Here is a 25,521-nt window from a genome sequence, read left to right as displayed (position 1 = left end):
TATTCTCCAGGCTTGGCTCCCTCTGACAATTTGCTCCCCAATTTGAAGAAGTGGCTGGTGGGACAAAGATTTTATTCAAACGAGGAAGTGATTGCAGCAACTAATAGCTATTTTGCAGACTTGGGCATTTCCTATTATTCAGAAGGGAACAACAAATTAGAACAGCGTTGGACGAAGTGTACAAGTCTAAAAGGAGACTGTCTAAAAATAAAAAAAGATTTACCCCAAGCACTTAAGTAGTTTTTATTTTTGCATAGACTTTTAGAACGTCCCTCGTAAATTTGGACTGTGCAGAGGACGCCGTATGGAGGAGAGATTCACTCTCTGAAGTTTTGCTGTGGTGGTACGTTAAGTGTGTGATCTGGCACTGTCATGCTGCAGGAAAACATTTCTTTTCCTTTTGGACCCATGTTAGCCACTGTTTCAGAGTTCGCAGCATTGTGATGCAATGCTCTGAATTTATTGTTGCTCCGTGAGCAAGGAAAACTTTGATAACACCAACCGTGCCCCAGGACACTGGCCATGATTTTTCCAGCTGATGGCTGTGTCTATAATTTCTTTTTCTGGGGCGAGCGTGTCAATATTCAACAGACTGATGTTTTGTCTCCAGGTCGTAATGGTGTACCCACTCCTGTCACAATTTAATGGAGAAAGGTGTCACCTTCATTCTCTTAATGCGAGAGGTGTTCCTGGCAAATTTCAAGTCTGTGCACTTTCATTTTGAAGTCAGCATCCGGGATACCCATCGTGCACAGATCTTTTGATAGCCAATCAAAGAAATAATGTGACCCACATGTTCTTGTGAAATGCTGTTGTGCCTGCAATTTCTCTCTGATTGATACGATGATCGTCCTGAATCAGTCTCAACATTTTCCTTGTTAAACTGATTGCTGTCACAGGACGTCCAACTCTGTCACGCAGGTCAGATGTCCCCACCCCGACATCTTTTAACTTATCTGCCCAATGACTAACATCAACACGATCACCATAAACTGCTTTCATTCTCTTATGAATCTCCTTTGGGGTGCTACCTTCTGCTATCAAGAATTCAATGACTGCATGTTGCTTAAATCACATTGACCAACCATCTAAGCAGGATTCCATATTTACACTGTAACAACACAAACATTCAATGCTAAGGCTTTCCACCAACTGAAGCTGTAGGGAAGAGGCTATGGAACAAGCCAGCACCGGCCACATACCAATGCTGCCAACTGTTGAGTTACAAAGGTGGAGGCATTACTTTTCAGTCAACCCTTTTATATCTCACCTACTTTATTTCTCTGAAATGACCTTTTGTAACTCTGCATTTCATTCAATAGATGCTAGACCTATCTTTAGTACCATCACGCTATTACTGTGCTCACCTGAAATGTCACATCGTCCTGAACCTCATTCCGTCACTAAAGCAGCAAATTTACTCCAATATAGGATAAGCATTATGTGGCCCACACAGTTTTACTATTGTGCTTTGTGACCATCCCCAATAGCCGTAACAACCACAGATTAAAGACTCATTCAATTTTAACGCAAGCAAAGGTTGGAAATGCAGGTGATTCGGTAACAGTGACAACTTCGCATACTGACAGAACAAGTATTTTGGTAGATGTAACTGATTAATAAAATGTGTGTGCCAGAAAATGTGTCAGACAGCCCAGAATTTGAGTGCAGTGAGATACAATCTATGGACCATTTAATTTATGAACTGCATTGCTATGAGGGTGAAAAGGAAAAACAGACACCAACTCAGCCAGAGTGATAGAACTGTAAGAATAGTAGCAATTCACCCCAGCTTGGCACAGACAGCAGTAAGTACAGTTGGGCAACTTCATTGTAATATGCAATGATACACAAACCTTCCTCATGAATCAGTTTATATTTTAAGACAATATCAAAATCTCTAAGTAATTCCAGAGATTCAACCACTATACAAACCATAGAGTATGTAAAAATTTATAATCTGGATTGATTTGTAGGAATATTTTAATTCATTAAAGAGCTGTAAGAATTTAGTTAACTCAATGTTCTAAACCTTTAACCAGGGTGATTGTATTTACTCATTCACAGAAAAGGCAATGTTAACAGTGAGAATCTTGTATGGTTTGACAATGTCATAAGCTGTCATCTGGTAGCAGATAGTGGGTCCTGAGATGTTGGTCCTACAGGCACCTTAGGTCAGTGAAATCCATCAGTGAACAGTGTCTAAGGTCTTCCAAAACCTCTACAAAAGGGAACAGACTGTCTTCCTTCATACCTGTTACTACGGAAATTCAAAACTTTCAACTTCAAGGACCTTATATTAAGGTACCTTATGTGTCAGAACTATGACAACTCTTAGTATAGACTGTTTCATATACTGTCAGTCAGAAATCATTCAATATCACATTATGCACTGTTTCCATCAATGCTTGTAGCTCTGCGATGTCTTAAGTACTACTGAATACCTGAACTCAAGGCACTTTTTTTCAGGAGCAATGGAGCAAATAATTGAACTTTTCACCAACTTCGGTCAAGTTCCATTTACAGTAATCAATCTAAAACATTTCCTCAAATAAGCAGTACAAATTAAACTGACAAGTCATCCAGCCAAGGCATTTTCTCCTCTTCTTACCGAGCAAGATGGCGTAGTGGTTAGCACACTGGACTCATTCGGGAGGATGATGGTTCAATCCCACGTCCGGCCATCCTGATTTAGGTTTTCCATGACTTCCCTAAATCGCTCCAGGCAAATGCCAGGATGGTTCCTTTGAAATGGCACGGCCGACTCCCTTCCCCATCCTTCTCTAATCCGATGAGACAAATGACCTCGCTGTTTGGTCTCTTCCCCCAAACAACCCAACCCCTTCTTCCAGTTTTAAGAAAATATAGTTGTATATTGCAATTTAAAGTTTTAATTTTGTATCACACAATATTACTTTAGAAACTTTACAACTGCTTTTCTGGTATCTACAGATGAAAATATTGAACCACTGCACCACAACTGGAACACAAAAATCAACATAATCACTTGCCTTCAATATTTGGAATGAGCACATGAGTGTTTCATCAACAGACATCATTGCACCTGCATTGTCAAATTCACCACAGTAATTGGGTGCTGAGAAAAGTGTGACCAGCTGTCGTTTCGCAAAAAATTCGTAGCCATCTTCTACAACCTATTAACGAAAGAAAATTATTAGTATAAAAGTATACATACATGAAGATGGAATTATGAAATTCAAGAAAGAATTACTTACCTGATGAGCTCTACAAATGAGGTCAAAGTCATGCTTGTGCAAAAACTTTGCAACTACTTCTGCTCCAAATGTAAAGGACACACCTCTGTCATTCTCACCCCAGCCCATTGTGTCCTGTAAGTAACAGTAACTTTAACCACAGATTTTATAAACACTGCATGGTGTTAATAATGATTTACTTCTCATATTTAAAATTTCATCATTATCTTCAGAAATTGGATCCAGACTTTAATCATAGGAATTAACTTATTATACATGTTACAATTCAAATGAACATTTACCTTATCAGGGTCAGACCACAACAAATCACAAAGGAGGCCTTGGTCTGGTACATCAGTTGGCCGCATTATACGACGAATCTGTTCCATGCTCTGGAGATCAGGACTGAGCCCACCATGACAACAGAATATTTTTTCATCTACAATGGCAGCCACAGGTAGGCAATTGAAACAGTCCGTGAATGTTTTCCACAGCTTAATGTTATACCGCCGCTTGCCTGAATAACAGTAATTAAATCAACAACAAAAAACTGATTAGCACATAGAAAAGGTTTGACTACACTAGAAAGTCAATACTGATGTAATTTAATGCAAGTACTTAAGTGTTTGTGTTCACAAAAGTCAACTTTTAGCTCTAAATAAATGCGCTGGTCAGAAATCAAACAAATTCAAACCATTTGTATTCCACATGACAAGTTTTGCAGTTACACTGATTGAAGCTGCTGCATTCAACACTAATGAAAATGTATCATATGGTACAGTCACAAATATGTTTGTTTTGAGTCTTTCCCAGCACAGCCTGTCTCTGAAGCAACCTATAGTAATTTATTAAGCAACGAGGAAAGATTCAGTAAGGAATTTTTTATACCATTGATATACCATTACTACTGTAAATATGTATTCTCATGTCCACATGTTACCGCAACACTGAAGCAGTTTGCTATATATCCACTTCCCTGCTTGGTAACTTTGGTTTCATTTATTGTGATGACAGGCACCAGGAATGAAGACCTATCTGGGGAATATCACGGAACTCGATAACTTATCTCAGAGGCAAGATTTTCTTGATGCAATTGCTGTAGTGGTCAGGTTGGTAATAAAATTTCCCCATGTGACCCATACTAGTTAGCACTATTTGTTTCACATTTCAAACCATAGCATTTCAGTTATGATTACTGTGGAACACACAATGGGTGTTTGTAGTGGTTACACAATTTGTATACATCATTTACACTTTGTTCTCAGGTGGTTTGCAAAGAGCAGATTTAACTGTAGCAGGTCAGATTAAAATCCTTGAATGACAAATTCAAGAATGTCAGAGACCAAAATCCACCATGTTGGAGGTTGTGTTTTTGAACTTTGTATTTCTTGCAATCTAGGTAAATTTGAAATTTATGTCATGCTCCTCAACAGTGCTATGAAGTTATCAAAACACAAATATTCATCACCAGATTTCACATACACTACTTTCATTGTTTTTCTGTTCTTCCCCTTCCAAGAATTCTTTCTTTGCAGCAATGTGACATGAGACTCATTTTTAGTTCCCACCAACTGAAACTGTACTTGGTGTTCACAGCATTGCCATCTCAAAATTTTGTTCGAAAAGTCTTTAGAATCTGATTCCCTTTGTAATCATTGAAAACAATCTTTTTTTGGCAAAATTAGCGTCTATTTTCTTTGTAAATGTTTAGACGCACAAATTTAAAAGGGTGTCACTCACTATATGAGTGAAGACATACAAATTATTAGTTCTTTGAAACTGACTCCGAAGTGCTGTCTGGGAACTTTTTGACTAGAAAGTTTGCTTCTGCAAAACCCTTTTCTTCCAAAATGGCCTGTTTCGTTTTGCTGCATTTAAGCTGTCAAAAATGATTTTTCTGTTGAAAAGCAACAGCAGTTTCCCCACCAGTTAAGTGAATCCGTCTCCAACATAAAATGTTTGACATTATTTGTATTTCTTAAATGTGAAACTTAAATATGCAGACTGCTAATTTCAACTTCTAGTGGGCATTCATAGCCCTACGACCAGTGCTTGACAACACACCTACAGACAGAACTGACAAGGCACTTCACATAGAAGTAGGACCAAACATAGGGCAACTGTATTTTAATGTCAGGGGAAGAATTTCTGTACTGTTGAAAATTTTACAGATTTTATTTTCCAATCACTATAGCACAGAGGGCAGATACTATAGGCTATAGTAGAAGAAGACCACAAGTAAATAGATTAGAATTCTGACCGCCACATGGGAAGGAGCAGTGTACGGAAACAAACACTGCCCACATTTCGCTCAGCAGCAGCCTGCAGCGCAACTGATTGCCGAACTCTTCCGGTGTTGCAACGGTTGTAATATAAACCAGTGATGGAACACTTATTTGTAAAGAAAAAATGAGCAATGCACAACAACGCATTTGGGGACAGTTACCGCACAATTGCTTTTGACAATAGCTTAGTCTTAATGACTTAGCTTAGGCCTGACCCAACCTCTAGTGGCCTTTAATGCAATTGCAGTTCGAAGCACTTGCCACCTAATTAGCAATGTTAAGTTTTGTTGAGAGGCAGAGGCAGAGGGAGCTAAAAAAGGATGTCGAGGAAGGTCTATAAAATATGCCACAGAGAAATGGAGGTAATAAACTAAAAATTAGATGGCCTTCGCCACATTGCTGTTGTTGTGGTCTTCAGTCCTGAGACTGGTTTGATGCAGCTCTCCATGCTACTGTAACCTATGCAAGCTGCTTCATCTCCCAGTACCTACTGCAACCTACATCCTTCTGAATCTGCTTAGTGTATTCATCTCTTGGTCTCCCTCTACGATTTTAACCCTCCACGCTGCCCTCCAATACTAAATTGGTGATCCCTCGATGCCTCAAAACATGTCCTACCAACCGATCCCTTCTTCTAGTCAAGTTGTGCCACAAACTTCTCTTCTCCCCAATCCTATTCAATACCTCCTCATTAGTTACGTGATCTACCCACCTTATCTTCAGCATTCTTCTGTAGCCACATTGCTATGACATAAAAAGTAAAATGCGGTCGACAGCCCATGTATTGTCCGAGAGCCGATAAATGAAGACTGAAAACATTAACGGGAACATAAGTGATTAAAAAGGGCATTCCGTAAGGAAATGGCAGACAGTCAAAAGTTGGGCACAAAGTGGTGGGGTAGCACCACTTAAATGGCAAGGGCTACAGACAAGTGCCCAATACACAACCTAATTAAAATGATCTCATGGTGAGAGGGCCAAGAGGTCATCCAAGCTGCTGGGATAGGCTTAATAACCTAGAGCTTGAATGACACTCCACTGCAGACTGTAATTGTCAAATTCTGGAAACATCTCCAAGGCTGTGGCTAAGCCAGGTCTCCACAATATCCTTTCTTCCAAGAGTGCTAGTTCTGCAAGTTTCACACAAGAGCTTCTGTGAAGTTTGGAACATAGGAGACGAGGTACTGGCAGAATTTAAGCTGTACGGATGGGTCATGAGTCGTGCTTGGGTAGCTCAGTCTGCATAGCACTTGCCTGGGAAAGGCAAAGTTTTAATCTGCCAGGAAGTTCCAACCTGGAGCTTGTTCCCATGAAGGGAGGACCAGTAGTGATTGCCAAACTGACACCGCCTGCTGACGGATGGCAACACAAAGATCATCGGAGAGCCACAATACCAGCAGAGCAAGAATCACATGTTCCCTCTAGAAGGAAGGTTTTTGTCCTTATCAGGCTTAGGTATGGGTATGATGGCTTCACACCGGTGTCCAGGAAATGTGCCCTCTGCCTAGATGTGGTTGTACATGTTAAGCAGCAAGTGCTTGTCCACAAAATAAAGGTGCTGCAACATCTGAACGTTGACAGCATCTGGCCCTGGGGTAAAGGATCAGGATAAAGTGAGAGCATGATGTAGCTCCCCACTCAAGTCAGAGAAGAGAAGGATATCGACCGAGCCTCCTCCGCTCATTTCCGATGGAGGAAGGCAGGGTAATAGTGGGAAGAGCTCGAAACTTCTGTAAAATGGCAGCCCAAGGTATTGGAGATAGCAATAGGGTCCACGATGACTTCTCCTGTCAGACTGGAAATTGGAGAATGGATGGATCTTGGTCCCAGAGAGCTGTCTGAGGTTGGTCCACACAACATAGTAAGGGATAGCTCTTTTGCTATCTCGAAGAATGCAATGACACTTTGTGTGAAGGTGTTTATAATGAATGCGGTTGGCCATCGTAGGGTGGCCGTTAAAAAACACAGAGCACATCTCCATGCGCAAATTGCTTCGTGGCATGCCTCAGTCCACATGGACTGAGACACGATGTGGTGAAGAAGTGCAAGGGATGGAATGTTCTGCAGCGGTAAGGGTAACGTTTGTGAGATATCACAACTGGGGAAACTGGGGAAATCTTGTTCTTCAAAGGTTGCCAGGAAGGAGTAAAGCAGCCAGACGGCCTTAGTAAGCTGCCATTTGGGTATGCATGCACATGGGGTAAGAGTAAGCAAACCGATAGCATGCGTGAAATGGTCGCTCTGGCATGTGTAGGAAAGAACAGACCACTCAGAATATGGGCAGTGCATTAGGATAGGTCCAAATAAGAATAGGTATAAGAGGAGTCTTAAAGGAAAGTGCATGCTCCAGTGTTAGGGCAGAAGAGGTTGTTAAAATGGTCAGCCAAGAGTGCACCTCTGAAAGGTCCTGGGAGAACCTCAAAGGGGATGAAGTGCATTGAAGTCATTTAGTAGCAAAAATGGGGGAGGTAACTGCCCAATAAACTGGGGGAAGCCTGCCCTGGTGAAATCAAATGACAGACATAAATGGTACAGAGGGAAGAAATCAGGTGGGGGAGGATAAGGTGAACTGCAACAGCTTGAAGATGGGTAGTCTGGGAGATGGGTTGACTATGAATGGCATAACATATGAGTATCATCACACCCCTATGAGATGGAATGCTGACCTAGGGAAGGTCAAAACAAACTGGTAAAAAATGTGAAAGCTCAAAGCGGTCGTGAGAGTGCAATTTTGTTTCCGGAAGGCAGAGTACAAGGGGACGCTGTGATGCTAAAAGCAGCCATAAATCCTATGTGGGACCGAAGGCCACAAACATTCCATTGGAGGAGAGAGTCTAATGATGAGATGTGCCAGGTGAGAGTCACTTCTACAGGACACAGAAGCAGGGGGATCCTGCTCCATGAGGTCCACAGGAGCATCAGCTTGCTCGTGCGATTGGTCTGTGGAGTCCAACACTGAAAACCAGTTGGCGGTGCACACTAGCGACATGGAGGCTGGCCAGGCTAAGGCATCACGTGGCAACACCATCGAAGAGGATGTTCAAGTTGGCGAAGGAGAAGACTGTTTGCATTTGGTGGACTACTTTGAGCCTTTCTGGTTAGAGGAAGACTGACATTTGGCTGGAGGGACGGAAGGGCTTCGCCCCTTGAGGCGAGAGTCTGACGGCTTGATGGTGGTGCAACTTTGACACTGGGCAATTTCACAACCTGCTGAACTGGAGGTTGCATGACTGCGTGGCCATGTCCTTCATGGAGCGAGGGTACCAAGAACTGAACTAAAGGTGCCAGGCAGGAGACCATAGTGTTTACGACTAGCCAATAACATGCGAGCGACTGGGTTCTCTTGGACAGCCCCCTCATCAAGATACACGGGACAATCCCAAGAGGAAGCTGCATGGTTGCCATTGCAGTTGACATAACGGGGAGGAGGTGGACAATTGCCGTTGTGCACATCCCTACCACAGGTTACACATCTGGCCGGGTTTCAACAAGACGACGTATGGTTGGAACAATGACAATGGTAGCAGTGCATCGGGTTCGGAATGTACGGCATGACTGTGATAATTTCACAGCCTGCTTTGATCTTTGACGGCAGCACCACTGTATCAAAGGTGAGGAACAGAGTGCAGGTGGGCACTAAGAAGGAATCTACCTTTTTCATTAGAAGATGGACAGCAAGGACACCCTGATCAGAGATAAGATTGAATTTCGGCGTCAGACTGTAGAGCAGCCTGATGTAAATTACATCACTAGAAGAATTCAAATTTCTATGGGCCTCGACGTGAACAGGGTAGCCGTGGAGAAGTGTGGCAGCAAGCTGCTGCTGTGCTTGAGAATCAGTAGTAGTCTCCAAAAGCAAAGTGCCTTTCCATAAATGGCAGCAGTAGTTCACAGGGCCGGCAATTGCATCAACTAGGCAATATAATAAACGGATTTACTGTGGTGAAGAACTGACCATCTTCAGTACTTGATACCACGAGGAAACTTGGTGCAGTGGCAAGGGTCTTTGAATCATTGGCCTCATTATGTTTACACTTCGTAGATGTTTATTGGAAAGATGATTGACTAATTGCGAGAAAATCCTCCATGATTGCCAGTGTCTCCGATGGCGTGCTCTTTCCAACTGGGGGTCCCCTTCAGAAGGGGGCACAACTGCCTGAGGCGACTTTTCACACCTCAGGTCACACCTCCCGACCACCTGACAAGAGGGACCAATTGGCAACTTGGGAAGATTACAGCTCAGGCAAGCACCCCTCCCTGGGCCTGGCCTGTACCAGGGCGTACATGAGAACCCTTTGGACCCAGTGGTGGGAATTACGCATTACCTGTCACCTGTTATGTGTCAGGCATGGGCCAGCCTTCAGGAGGACACGGAGAAAGGAGAAAAATAGACACGCAGAAGCAAAGAAACGAGATAAGGGTAACAAAGAACAGACAAGGGAGTGAAAAACAAGGGTGAACCTGTTCTTATGTCAGTGACAGACAATGCAGAACATTCCCAATAACACCCCAGACATGTTCCCCTAGGTAGGGGAACAAGAATAACATGAAAATAGACACTCAGTATGGAAAGGAAGAAATGCTGCCAAGGCTGGGGACCCATGGTAGCCAAGCACAAGCCCGGCAAAGAGTGGTGAGCCCACTGGGGGTGGGGGTGCTATTTTGGTAACTGCCAGTGCTATTTCATTTTTATCCTTGATCGTAGTTTCCAAAGTTGTCGAAACTCATGAAATTAAACATATGCGGTGAAACATTGACACGAGCAAATGTCCGCCATCTTATCAAACTTTCTGCAGTAAAAATTTCTTGCAAACATGTCAGACACGATCTATGCTTGACAAACACAAACAGCACCATACACAGGCAAATGTTTGGCAAACATTGAGTCATGTATGGGCACTAACAGTTGCAGTTACATATGATAAAAGCACAAATGAATCCAGATTTTTGAAGTACAGTAATATATTTTAAAGTCTTCATTTTTAGCCTTGGACTGTTTCTGAACTTCTTTGGTATCATCTGTTGTCATAAAAGTGATATTTAACCTACAGGACCAACATTTTCATGACTTAACCCCTTTTAATTGTCTTCTGTGCCACAAGAAGATTAGGGTTGTACTTATCCCATTTCAGCATTTATTTTTATAATTGAAGGAGTGTCTGTATTGAATGAGTAGTGAGAACCAATGTTATTGCACTTTTAACAGTTTTATGTTGTCTTATGTACTTCTACCTGCTTTGATGTGAGCCCTGTTTAAACTAATGTGGAGCAAACTAAGTTCAGTACATAGATTCTGCAAGCATTTCGTACATAGTTTTAAAAGCCATGTGTGTGGTGTTGGTTGATCTAAGATGTACTTTATAAACCACAAAACATTTAAGTGGATGATAAGGTCCATAATTCCTACATCTGTACAAGAACAGTGCAATGAAAAAAAGGGGAGGGCAGTTTTGAAGAAAAGAATTTCAATCACTATCACCACAGCCAAAAGGATAAACATTTTCTTTGCACACTACATATATTACATAGCACTTTTTCATAAATTTTCCTGTTCCTATCAGGATCCTAGCATATTTAAAAATTTTGAAATTACAGGGTTTAACTTTATTATTGAATTTTTGTGAGTGTTGCCCAGCCCAAATCCATGTTTCAGAATTGTTGTCTGTTCCAAACTTACTAGAACTCAGTTCCACCTGTAACTTTGGAAAGATTTTTGTTTAGAAATTTGACATTAACCATCAATAATTCCATACACTTAATGAAAATGTGACAGAACTTTCATTTCAGTACTGCTGCTTTGTTCAACAGATATTTTCAATGGTCCATGCTCAGTTCTATAAATACACTACTGAAATTCACCTACTATGGTAGTAATTCAAATCTTAAGTTACTTAAGTAATACTTTAAACCAAAATATATTTTGAATTATGTACTAGACATCAAAATACAATAGTCTTAACTCACATTCATCATAAAATCCATATATCCTATTGATACTGGCACACTCGTGATTTCCTCTTAACAGGAAAAAGTTTTCTGGATATTTAATTTTATAAGCCAGTAAAAGGCAGATTGTTTCCAAAGACTGCTTCCCTCTGTCCACATAATCCCCAAGGAAAAGGTAATTAGATTCTGGTGGGAAACCACCATATTCAAATAATCTCAGGAGATCATAATATTGACCATGGATGTCACCTGCAATAAAAAATAACTAGTGAACAACAATTACAAAATTTTCACATAAAATTCTTTTGAAAAGATCTATCAGTCTTGGTGACAACTTATTTCAAACATCAATGCAATATCAGAGTAACTATTCATCATGAGTAGACTACAGACAATACTCATGCTTCAGATACCAACACACTCACCGCAAATCTTAAGTGGTGCTTCTAACTCCAGCAAAATTGGTTGAGAAAGAAATATTTCTCGTGATTTTAAACACAGACCTCTTATTTCACTTTCTGTTAGCTGTACATTCTTGCCAGGACGAGCACCACGCACTGCAGAAAGAAATGAAAATGCTAGTAATATTCTTTGTTGTATTACTTTTAAATTGCATCTTCAAAATGGGCATGAAATAAAATTAGCAGTTTTAACATACTTTGAAGAACAATATTATGCATTTTTCTAAATACAAAGTTTATGACTTCTTGTTTAAGAAAGTATATTAAGAATAATGTATGTCGCTTTTACAGAAACTACTGTTAGTGTTTCTATGAATTAAAACAGATACAAAAATTGTTCTGGAGGAATAATATCAACACACAGTATTTTTTATTACTTACAATAAATAACTAGGTTTATGTTTTGACTGAAGCTAGTCATGTTAATAGAGTTTTTACACTTTAGACTTCCTAAAAATTTGTTGATTACTTGAGACACGTTGGAAGTTTGAGTATAATAACAACATGTAACTTACTAAAGCTTTAATTTTATTCTATCATTGCAATTTTTCTATGTTTTGAGCTTTTTCTAGCATTTAGCACTGAAATTTGAAGTTTACACTCTACTTACATTTCTTCACTTAGAATGTAAGTTGCAATTTTACATTTGTCTACAATGAACTGATGGTATATGCCCAAGTTATTCTATGCCAACGTATGCACTTCGTTCAACCTAAATTTTCTACACATTCACTGTGTAAGGTCATGTGCCTGCCTTGGTAACTTAGTATTTTGTGCACTGACAACCTTTAAACTATAATTACTCATTTTTGACAAGAACTCCCACAGTTGAGCCATTAAATTTTGAATATTAAATAATGCTTATTTTTCAATAATTTCAGAGGGTTAATTACTTTATAGGAGACATTCGAAGATTAGTATCTCAAATTTTTTTTTGTGGTTTTAGGGCGCACAACTTCAACGGTCATTAGCGCCCAGACTACGTTAGGAATGTACCGCGAGTCAAGTTTAAAACAGCAACGAAACGGAAAACACGATAAAAGACAGACTGACAGGCATAGGATTAAAAAAAAGAAAACAGCATAATCAAATGTCCCTTGAGAGGGTTGTCAAATTGATAAAATGAAGAACGCGAGCAGCTGCTCGTGGGTCTTCCGCTAAAATGGCTTCTACAGTACATGGCAGGCCAAGATCAAGACGCAGGGTGTTAAAATCCGGACAGGACGTTAAAATGTGGCGGACTGTCAGCAATTGCCCACATGGGAAGAACGGCGCCGGCGCAGCCGTCAGCAGATGGCGATGGCTGAACCGGCAGTGTCCAATTCGTAACCGGGCCAAAACTAACTCCTCCCGCCGAGAAGGGCGTGAGGAGGACGTCCAAGCCACGGGAAGGGGTTTCAAGGACCGAAGCTTGTTGTCTGCAAGTGCAGCCCAATCGGCATGCCACAGCGATAAAATTCGCCGACAGATGACCCTGCTACAATCTGACGAAGGGACACAAGAAGCTGTCCGAGGCTGGAGGACCGCAGCCTTGGCCGCGGCATCTGCAGCTTCGTTCCCAGGGATACCGAGATGGCCAGGAACCCACATAAAGCTAACCGGAGAACCGACGTCCACCAGCTGCTGAAGAGAGCGTTGGATCCGGTGCACGAAAGGGTGAACCGGGTACGGATCACTGAGGCTCTGGATAGTGCTCAGGGAATCGGAGCAGATGACATATGCAGAATGTCGGTGGCGGCAGACGTAAAGAACAGCCTGGTAGAGGGCAAAGAGCTCAGCTGTGAAGACCGAACAATGGCCATGGATCCATTTTATTGTGCCCCGACAATAAAAGAACACCCAACCCCGTCATTGGTCTTAGAGCCATCTGTATAAATGAAGGTCATATTAATGAACTTCGAACGAAGTTCGACAAAACGGGAGTGGTAGACTGAACCGGGGGTAACCTCCTTCGGGAGCGAGCAGAGGTCAAGGTGGACGCGAACCTGAGCCTGGAGCCAAGGTGGCGTGTGGCTCTCGCCCACTCAAAAGGTTGCAGGGAGTGAAAATTAAGGTGTTGAAGAAGGCGACGAAAGCGAACTCCAGGGGGTAGCAGGGCAGAGACATACAACCCGTATTGACGGTCGAGAGAGTCATCAAAAAAGGAACGATAAGACGGGTGGTCGGGCATTGCCAGTAGCCGACAGGCATACCGACAAAGCAGTGTATCGCGCCAGTAGGTGAGTGGCAACTCACCAGCGTCAGCATGAAGACTCTCGACGGGACTAGTATAAAACGCTCCAATCGCAAGTCGTAAACCCCGATGTTGTATGGAGTTGAGGCGGCGTAAGATGGATGGCCGTGCAGAGGAGTATACGAAGCTCCCATAATCCAGCTTGGAGCGGACGATCGACCGACATAGGCGAAGTAGGACGGTTCGATCCGCTCCCCACGACATACCACTGAGAACACGGAGGACATTTAGAGAACGGGTACAACAGGCAACCAAATATGACATGTGGAGACCAACGGGACCGAGTCTTAAGGACGGTGGGAGAAACTCTTTGTAGCGCCAGAAGTTAATACAGACCGTCTTCTCGGCAGAAAAACGGAAGCCATTGGCGACACTCCAGGAGTAAAGACTATCAAGAGAACGCTGAAGACAGCACTCCAGGAAACACGTACGCTGTGCGCTGCAATAGATGGTAAAATCGTCCACGAAAAGGGAGCCTGATACATCAGCTGGGAGGCAATCCATTACTGGATTGATCGCTACGGCGAAGAGAGCGACGCTCAAAACTGAGCCCTGTGGCACCCCATTCTCCTGGCGAAAGGTGTCTGACAGGACAGAACCCACACGTACCCTGAACTGTCGATCCATTAAAAAGGAATGAATAAAAAGAGGGAGGCGACCGCGAAGGCCCCATGTATGCATGGTGCGGAGAATGCCCGCCCTCCAACAGGTGTCGTAAGCCTTCTCCAAATCAAAGAACACAGCCGCGGTCGGGCGCTTCCGCAAGAAGTTATTCATAATGAAGGTCGACAAGGTAACCAGATGGTCAACAGCAGAGCGGCGCCTATGAAATCCACATTGTACATTGGTAAGTAGGCGTCGGAGATTCGAGCAGCCAAACCAAACGAGAGTTAACTATTCGCTCCATCACCTTACAGACACAGCTGGTAAGCGAGATGGGTCGATAACTGGAAGGCAAGTGCTTGTCCTTCCCCGGCTTAGAAATCGGTACAACAATAGACTCTCGCCAGCATGCGGGAACATGTCCATCAATCCAGATGCGATTGTAAGTACGAAGAAGAAAACCTTTACCCGCAGGAGAAAGGTTCTTCAGCATCTGAATATGAATAGAATCAGGCCCTGGAGTGGAGGACCGTGATCGGCCAAGTGCGTTTTCGAGTTCCCGCATGGTGAATGGGGCATTATAACTTTCACGATTCGAGGAGCGGAAGTTAGGTGGTCTAGCCTCCTCTGCCTGTTTGCGGGGGAGGAAGGCAGGGTGGTAATGAGCGGAGCTCAAAACCTCTGCGAAAAAGCGGCCGAAGGCATTGGAGACATCCTCAGGGGCCACAAGGACGTCATTCGCGACCGTCAAGCCAGAAACTGGCGAGTGGACCTTAGTGCCAGATAGCCGGCGCAGGGTACCCCAGACAACGGAAGAAAGAGTAAAACTGTTGAAGGTGCTTGTGAAAGCAGCCCAGCTGGCTTTCTTGCTTTCTTTAATAATACGACGACACTGTGCACGTAATCGTTTATAATTGATACAATTCGCCACTGTAGGGTGGCATTTAAAGGTGCGCAAAGCACGTCGACGAGCACGTAAAGCGTCTCTACATGCTGCGGTCCACCAGGGGACCAGTACGCGACATGGAGAAGAAGTAGGGTGATGGATGGAATATTCAGCAGCAGTGAGAATGACTTCCGTGAGGTATGCGACCAGACTATCGCAGCTTGTGAAGGTTTGATCCGGAAAGGTCGCCCTGGAAGAGAAGAGCCTCCAGTCTGCTTTGGAGATGGTCCAACTAGATGAGCACGGAGAGGGGGTATGCTGCAGGAGATGGATAACACACGGGAAGTGGTCGCTCGAATATGTATCAGAAAGTGCATACCACTCAAACCGGCGTGCAAGTTGGGGAGTACACATAGAGAGGTCTAAATGGGAATAGGTGTGAGATGTGTCCGAAAGAAAAGTAGGGGCGCCAGTATTGAGGCATACAAGATTGAGCTGGTTGAAAAGGTCTGCTAACAGGGAGCCCCTCAGGCAGGATGCTGGAGATTAAAGTCTCCAGTTAACAAAAATGGTGCAGGTAGCTGAGCAATAATTTGCATCATGTCTGCCCTGGTAACGGCAGACGACGATGGAGTGTAAACGGTACAAATGGAAAATGTAAAAGTGGGGAGAGTAATGCGGATGGCAACTGCCTGCAGGCCGGGGTGCAACGTGATGGGATCGTAGTAAAGATCATCCCGGACCAGCAACATAACCCCTCCATGAGCCGGGATACCTACCACAGGGGGTAGGTCAAAACACACAGAGGTGTAGTGTGCCAAGGCAATTTGATCGCATGGGCGTAGCTTCGTTTCCTGGAGGGCTACGACGAGCGGACGGTGCAAGCGGAGCAGCAACTTTAAGTCCTCTCGGTTGGATTGAATGCTGCGAATATTCCAGTGAATAAGTGCCATCGTAAGAAAAAAAGGGAGATGAAAGAAGGGGTCACCTCGAAGGCCGCTGAGGGCCTGGCTTTGAGCGAGCACTGCCGCCGCTATCAATAGGCGGACAGTCATCGTCCATTGGGTCTATAGGTTCATCGGCCATCTTGGGAAGATGGCCGGGAGGGGGAGCTTCCTCCGCCGGTGAACTGCCAGATGTTCGGCTACCAGCTGTGCGGCCAGGCGAAACGGATGACGACCTGGGGCGGCAACCGCTGGGGACCCTCTCAGAGGGCACTCCCGCCTTAGGTGAATGTTTACACCTCGGGTCACACCTCCCGAGAAACAGACGGAGGGACCAATCGGCATGGTCAGAAGGTATCAGCTCAGGCAATCACCCCTCCCTGGGCCTGGCCTTTACCAGGGGGTACGTGCGTGCCTTACATGTCTACCCAGGGCGGGGAATTACGCGTTACCCCGTCACCGGCTACGCGTGCGAACGCGTGGGTCGGCCTTCAGGCACGCACAGGGAGGAAGGAAGAAGAGGAAAAAGAAGGGAGAGAGAGGACAGACTGTCTCAAACGCCGAAGCAGAGACCGGAGAAGGCAATGAGAAGGCAAGGAGAAGAAGGCAATGAGAAGGCAAGGAGAAGAAGGCAATGAGAAGAAGACAAGGGAAAGAGTAAGGAAGACAGTGAGGTGGAGAAAAGCAAAGAAAGGAACCAACCAAAGGAAGGAAGAAACGAGAAGTGAAAAAGCAAAATGACCGCAAATAGAGGTCGTGGAACCGTCCGTCTCCGGACGCAGGCGCTAACTACCCCCTTGAGGGGGAGGGACTCCTTTTAGTCGCCTCTTACGACAAGCAAGAATACCTCGGGCCTATTCTAATCCCCGGACCCGCAGGGCGGATCATTCCTTTTATGCTTTCAACAGTAGTCATAATGGCATTTTATGATGATAAATTCAGTTTCACTGTAAGATACACCAGTTATGGAAAAGTAACAGATCAGCACTCACTGCCAAACTGGCAATGGCATGGCATACCCAGTATGACTTAACATTTCTTCAATTGGTACTACATGACTAGATTAATGTGTTTGTTAACAAACATCAAGGTACCTATAACACTGACATTCCCCTACTGTAGAATCTTTGAACACACTTTAAACCTAAGCTTCATGAAGCCTCTAACACTTTTCTCACAAATCATGACAGTTATCACATGGCTGCAGTAGTATTTGTTGACTACAGAAAAGCATTTGACTCTGTACCACACAAATACTTAAAAGTACAGTCACATGCAGTAGCAATTTACAAACTTGACTGGACTCTTCTGGGTAGGGAGGAGGATGGTTGTTATCTATTATGGATAGTCACCGACAAGAGTAGGAGCATACTAATGTATCCCAGAGACCTGTTTCAGACTCCTCAGTGTTTTACACAGTAAAGCTTCATGAAAACAATGTGTGTAATTTGGGAATCTGGCCAAACCACACAAATGTTTCAGTCCAGACAATACACTTATGTGTTTATTTTCGTACAAATGGGGGAATGCACCTAGCACAAAAGTGGAATGTGAAGTTTAAGACTTAATTCAATGTATAAAGTGGAAAAACTTTTACGATACTACACATCTATGTCATCCAACAGCATTGTTAGCTGCAAGAGGCAGATGTGCTTTGTTGGTGCTGCACATTTCAGCAATTTTAACTGAGAAACTCAGAATGCAGTGTTGTTCTTCATGCAATACCCATGTTTATTCATGTATGAACAGCAGACTTTGAAGTTTTCCTTTGCGTGAGACCATGTGTACAAGATTCATTTGCCATTTTGAAGTTCTAGTTTCACATATTTTACTCTTCATGTCAATTCTGCTTAGTCTTTCACTGATTGCATCAATACCTGTTTATATTGTGAAATTTTGAACATTCTTAAGTGTCGCAATGAACTCTTAGTGTTATTGTCAAATATATAGTTAAGCTTGGTTGAGCTCAAATTTTTTGAGAACAGTGGGCCTAGCCACATTCAAAACACTCATTCTCTAATTTCCTTGCATAATTTCATGAGAAATTGCTTACTTTTGAGAATTTTCTGAACCTCACAAAACTATATTTTCAGAAGTTATTGGCCCGAACATTTTGGATATGAAACATTTTCATAGCAAATCAGTGTTTGTGGTTCACAGTTCTGCCACAGAATACATCACCCCCTGAATTATATTGTATAGCAACACAAACACGCATGTTTGAAAATTTTTGGCACCTAGCACTGTCATTTGCATAATTTATGAGCAGTTTGTTGTAAAACAGCATTTGTGATTTAGTTACTGTAGCAGATATTCTACCATATTGTGTTATATCTAGTTTTCCCTTAAAGAGCAGCAGCCCCATTATATATATATATATATATATATATATATATATATATATATATATATATATATATAAGTCGGCATTTATCAAAAAGTTTGCTAACAACTATAAATAACATCAAAACATTTTAGAAAACTAGTGTATTTGCTTCAATTCTTATAAAGGAATTAGTAAGTTTTTAGCTCAACAGATTAAAAGATAATCAGCAGACAAAGTTATTTGCTCATTGTCTCATAATATATTCCACCAGCCAAAATGCAGCCACACTGTGAATGTTGTTCTCAAACACGGGAAAAGTTGTTGACATTCGTAAGCAGCTGGAAATCATACTGATTACTGTCAAATGATAGGCAGCTGCTGGAACTGGTGTGTTGAAAGAGCTCCCAAGAGTCGTGTAACTATGATAATGGTACCAGAGATACCTCAAATACTATCTTCTCCTGTGGATCCTTTCTTCTCCAGGGACAGCACAGAATCTGCCATTACTCGTCCACTTAATAGCATGTGGCATGTCAATGCATCCAGTACAGAGTGGATGGAGACTAGTGAGGACCAAGGGTGTTTTAGCAATCCCCTTAAACAAGTGGGGTACCATCTCACTGAAACAGCCAGAGGGACTCAGTTCACCCTTTTTTGGTAAACTTGTTTTGTTTGATGTCAAGAGCAGACAAACACAAAAACGTAAGGTCTGTTAATTGTCAGCAGTTCAAATGTACCACAAATGATGGTACCCCAAGGAAAATGACAACAAGGGACAGGAAAGGTCACCAGGTGCACTCAGTGTATATGCCTGGGGGTTTCATTCAGCATGTTTAAGAGGCTATTACAGCAGCCACTGAGAGACCAAGGAACAAGCAACTGCAGATTGTGGCACACATTGGAACAAATAATGTCTGTCATATGGACACTGAGGTCATACTTTGGACTTTCCAATGACTGACAGAAGGTCGAGAAGACAAGCCTTGCACATGGAGTTTCAACGAAGCTCAATCTGTAGCATTATCCCCCGAATTGATCATGACACTTTGGTTCTAAATCAAGTGGAAGGACTGAACCAGATACTTCAAAGGTTATGTGGCAATATAGGCTACAACTTCCTGGACTTATGCCATAGGGTTGAGAACTGTAGGGTCCCCCTAAATAGGTCAGGTGTACACGACATCACATCAGAGGCTGCTACTCAAGTAGCTGCCTCTGTGGAGTGCACACAAAGGTTGTTTAGATTACGCAACTTTCCATCCAATCCAGATAGTGATAGCTGTATGAAACCTGCAGTATCAGCATTAAGATTGAAAGAAATGCCTCTCAAATGTGGGAGCATTAAAATTCCGATGGCTAACTGCCACAGCTTTCACAACAAAGGCTTTGTATCAAAGCAGTCACGTAGATGCAGTATTTCTTGATTTTTGAAAACCATTTAAATTGGTACCAAAACTAAGCTTATGGTCAAAATTATGATCATATGAAATATCATGTGAAATTTGTGACTGGACTGAAGACTTTTTCGCAAGAAGCATGTAGCATGTTAACTTGGAGGGAGAATCAGTTGAAGTAACTTCAGATGTTTAACAGGGAAGCGTGTTGGGACCCTTGTTGTTCATGATTTATATTAATGACCATGAAGACAATATAAATAGTAACCTGAGACACTATGCAGATGATGCAGTTAACTAATAAGTACTATATGAAAGAAGCTGCATAAATACCCTTTAAGATCTCAATAAGGTTTCAAAGTGGTGTAAAGACTGGTAGCCTGCTTTAGATGTTTAAAAAATATAAAGTTGTGCACTTCGCAAAATGAAATCTTAGTAATGCCTGAATATAATATCAATGAGTCACTGCTGGAATCAACCAACTCATACAAATACCTGGATTCAACACTTAATAGGGATATGAAATAGAATGATCACATAAGCTCACTCGTGGATAAGGAAGGTGGTACAATAATGAGGAAGTTAAGCTACAAATGAGAGTTTACAAATTGCTCGTGCAACCAGTTCTAGAATACTGCTCAAGTGTGTGGACCCATATCAAATAGGACAAGGCAGCATGAATGGTCATATGTCTGTGTGATCCATGGGGGAGTGTCAATGTCAGAGATACTGAAGGAACTGAACTGGAAGACTAAGCTGTATACTATCCCAAGAAAGTTTTAAGGTAAGAACTGGCTTTAAATGATGACTTTTAGCAATATACTACAAAATCCCATATGTATCACTCACATGGGTATCGTGAAGATAAGATTAGAATAGTTACTGCACACACAGATGCATTCAATCATTCTTCCTGCACTCCATATTTGAGTGGAATGGGAAGGAATTCTGATAACAGATATAGTGCAACATACCCTTTGCCATGCACCTCACTGGTTTGCAGAGTATAGATGTATACGTAGAAGGACACTACTTTTAACACGGACTGTACAGCCCCAACTGTTATGTGAAAGAGGAAACTATTGTTCCATTAACCAATGGTTTTACCTGGCAAGGTGAAGCATTCCATAGAAATGCACTAAGTGCATTATTTTCTGGCAGTTTCAACTCACTTTAAGCACATTGTGTGTGAACATGATTAAGTGTGTCATTGACATTTAACAAAAAAGATTAAGGTAATTGAAGCGAATGAGAAAAAGATACAGGACAAATGTATCAAAGGTAACAGGCAAATGAAATGTGACGAAGATGGGAAATAATGAAATTAACACAATAGCTGTTGCCAATTTATTTATGGAGATATTCTAACAGCGAGCGCTGCAGACTGCCAGTAAAAAGACAACTAAATGGTACTGCTATGTTTATGACACATTTGGAGTGTGGACTCGTGGTGAAGAGCTGGATGTCTCCTTGGTGCATCTGAGCAGTATTAACCCGAAAATACAGTTTACGATTGAGAAAGAGAGCAATGGTCAACTCAATTTCCTGAATGTGTCGCTAATTTAATGGGTGGATGGGACGCTGGGCCACAAGGTATATAGAAAGAACACTCATACGGATCAATACCTCCACAAGGAAACAAACCATCATCCTAGGCAAAAAAATGGTGTCATGAAATCAGGACAAAATATATGGGGTGCTTTCCACGGAGTGGAGATCCCAACAGAGGGAACAGAGAGACGTTCCAGCCAGCAATCCCACTCGAGGGTGTGCATCAGGAAGGAGACATCCCTCAGTTGCAAAGAGGACAGGATACAAGGGCTGTCAGGGAATTGGCAAATGGCAATTGCGTAAGAAACCAAGACTTGGCTCCAACCATATTTGTGGAGGGGGAATCCCTGTTTCTGTGAGGAGACTAGCATGAAACGCAATGACAGCCAGACACACCCAATAGTGTGGAACAAGATCAAGTAGTGTGACTTGAAGGCCCATCAGATGGCACCTTTGAGCTGGTGTTCAGCAGATGTTACCAAGTGGGAGCTGCACCATATGTGAAATTATTCCACATTCAACACTGGCATAACCAGGGGCCCAACAGGAGGTACAAGCCCACTGATGGTGGTGAGGAAGAATTTGACACTTCACACAGAACTAAGGAAACACTCTCAGTCCAATGGGTGCTGATTGAGATGCCAATTTTAATCCAGAAGAGGCAGAGGGATAAAAACTCAAAAATCCTAAAGGGGCCACAAAAGCCCGTCATGGAGGGTAACCAAAATGTGACAGTGACAAGCTGCGCCATATGCCTTATGTAGGTCAAAGAAGACCGCAACAAGGTGTCGGCAGTTCGTAAAAGCCTGTCGGATTGCTGTTTCCTATCTGAATAAATGGTCAGTTTTCGATCGCCACATTGATACGGGACAAATAACCCCAGAATTCAAGTACCCAACACAATCTGAAGCTAACCATTCTCTCTAGCAGTTTACAAAGTACGTTGGTCAGCCTAATCTGTCAGTGAAGTGTTTACAATAGGACTAGTGGGGGGCTGAAACAGAGGGAGGCTTCTTCAACTCATTTCTGCCGGAGGAAGGTAGCAGAATACAAAGATGCCAATGCTGTCGCAAAGTGTGTCATGAGGTGTTCCACAAAGACCGATGGATCAGTACAAACAGAGCACCCTGTGGAATAAGACCCAGGGCAGACGACTGTCGCCGGTGGCCCAGAAGGACCAAACCTGAGATGAAGGGACATGACCCCAGGCAGGTAACAATGCTCCCAACATTCCTTTTTATTTTGCTTAATAACGTAATGGGCCTTAGCTCTGAGAAGCTTAAAAGTGCATCATTTAAAATGTTGCAGCACCTGTTGGCAGTTCCCAGACAGTGACTGCTACGTCCTCAGTCCACCACAGTGTCTGACGATGAGGGGGATATGTGGATGGGGGGAGGGGGGGGGGGGGGGTAGCAGTGCCAACAGCGTGAAGAACAGTGGCAGAGAGACCTTGCACGACTGTATCAGTCCAATCCAAGAGAGGCGACTAAGTGCACGGCAGACATACACAAAGCCCAACTAATTCTGCGTAATGCTGAACGTGGGGGCCTGTGGCTGGCGGTGGCAGGGGAATGACAATATCACTGGAAAGTGATCACAATCACAAAAACAGTCATGGTGTAACCATTCTAGGAAAGCCATGAGAACAAGTGAAGAGAACAAGAGGTCGATAGCAGCAAAGATGCCACGAGCTGCAGTAAAGTAGGTAGGGGAACTTTCATTGAGAGGAGAGAAATTTCTCTTTGTCTGTAATGAGTTGGTCAATTAGAAGACCCCTATTCATCGAAGTGATACTCCCCTACAGGAGACGGTGTGCATTGGAGACCCAGGAGAAGATGCAGGGGTGGGGGTTGCTTTATTATGGTAGACAATTCAACATCAAGAAATTGCCTACCTGGAGGGAGGTAGACATGGCAAATGGTGATTGTGGGGTCATTCGCACTCTTACCTCTACTGCTTCCAGGTAGGTCTGAAGTCACTAATTACATCAGTGAGAACCAAAGTGTACCCCCTCCAGATGCTATACTGGGACCGGCACGGTTCAGATAGAATGCTCAAACAAAACTTTGGAGAAAGGTCATACCACAAGTGTTTCTTGAAGAGCAAGACAGAACACAGAATAAGAGGAAAGGAGTTGTATTTTCAGTAGGTGACAATATATCTGTTCCAATTCCATTGGATTAGCGTGTTGTGGGAATCCAGGTTAGACAAAGAAGCTGAGGGGAGGTCATGTCATTGTCAGCAGTTGCATCAACGAGAATGGTATAACATACATAAATAAGATGTAAGACTGGTTGCAAGGGGGAGATGGAACTTCCAGGGCCTTGTCCCGAGTCTTTAATTTCTTCTTCTTTCAGAGGATGAGAAGGGCAGGGCACAGAGAGATCAGGCTTCCACTATTTCTGAGACCAAAAGAGAGCACACAGGGCATGCACAGACAGTGCCTCTCATGGCGAAGTTGCGGTAGCAGGTTTCCAGCCTGAGACACGCTGAGGAAAATGTGAAAAACGATGAAAGAACAGGCAGTAGGAAAAAACTGAAAGGAATACTGGGAACCCAATGGATAGCCAGGTCGACATAAATCAGAAAACCAAGAGAATGGAAGGACAAGGCAGTGGGGAAGGAGCAAGGATGGTGAGAGAGGGGCACAGTGAAGGAAACACAGCTGGGGAAGCAATAATGGGCTGAAAAACCTCAGGGCCCATGGGCATCACACACAAACTCACGAAAGAAGTGAGAGCCCCTGGGGATGTCGGGGGGGTAGGCAGGTGAAAACTTACTACTGTCTGGACCCAGGTTCCTGAGCAAGGCTCTTAAAGTCACTAAAGAGCTTGGTAATACGGAATATAGTACAATGCATCCACAGTATGATTTGGCAGTTTCAAAGCTAAACATCTGCATGGGATGATTTGTGTGGAAACTATGGATGTGCATGGGCATGTAACAACATAATGGAAGACAACTGCAAATTAGGACCCAAAAGACATGTGCAATGCCAACAAACTGGGGCTCACAAAAATTAACAGTCCGATCTACATGACCAACCACAACTTAAATTCATTCTGAAGTGACACTTGGCACCCCAAATATAATTAAAGCGAGACCTCTCCCTAACAGTAAGGGATGCAGTGTCACAAAGTGAAGCATGAAAATACATAGTCATAGAATGAAGCTAAGTGAAAGCTCAGTTTGTATTAGTATTAACTTACATTTTTCTACTGTATATTAAATTTGAATGTAGACTACTGTAGTAGCAACCATAACTGAGTATACTACACTGGTCAAAACAATTAAGGGGATCAGTTGAGATATCCGGGTTCTGAAGTATTATCAGCAGAATGAACTAAAATGGTTCAATGTTTTTCTGTTGGTTCTACAGAGTGGAGATAACATTATGGTCACCAAGATAGTGGTAATAGGGAAAGTTGCTGCATAGGGGGTTGGTGTTGACTTGTGTTTACTCTACCAAACAAATTACACAAGCATTTGGGTTCAGATGGTGTAGTGAACAGGTAGTGCAATGCAATGACGTGACTTACCCAAAGCTATGACATGATGGGCCACAGGACGGTTGGAAGCGGGACAGAGAGATGGCTGCAGTCACTGGAGTGTCCCAAAGAGTAACTTCCAGGACCTGAACATTATTTCAGACAACAGGAACCATTAAAAGAAAGCAA

The 25,521-nt window shown here is 43.0% G+C and overlaps 1 protein-coding gene across 1 annotated transcript in view; it reads right to left on the bottom strand.

The window, feature by feature from the left end:
• Positions 1 to 25,521, bottom strand: part of LOC124711289 (serine/threonine-protein phosphatase alpha-2 isoform) — a 46,843-nt gene that overhangs the window by 5,249 nt on the left and 16,073 nt on the right. Inside the window, exons 2-6 of the mRNA XM_047241293.1 lie at positions 11,872 to 12,003; positions 11,465 to 11,695; positions 3,518 to 3,732; positions 3,237 to 3,350; positions 3,012 to 3,155 (exon numbers count right to left, since the gene is read on the bottom strand). Of these exons, the coding sequence (XP_047097249.1) occupies positions 3,012 to 3,155; positions 3,237 to 3,350; positions 3,518 to 3,732; positions 11,465 to 11,695; positions 11,872 to 12,003 (836 nt within the window). The remainder of the gene's footprint in view (positions 1 to 3,011; positions 3,156 to 3,236; positions 3,351 to 3,517; positions 3,733 to 11,464; positions 11,696 to 11,871; positions 12,004 to 25,521) is intronic.

The sequence above is a fragment of the Schistocerca piceifrons genome, chromosome 8 (assembly GCF_021461385.2).
Source record: "Schistocerca piceifrons isolate TAMUIC-IGC-003096 chromosome 8, iqSchPice1.1, whole genome shotgun sequence".
NCBI lineage: Eukaryota > Metazoa > Arthropoda > Insecta > Orthoptera > Acrididae > Schistocerca > Schistocerca piceifrons.
This window is presented reverse-complemented; position numbering and strand designations above follow the sequence as displayed.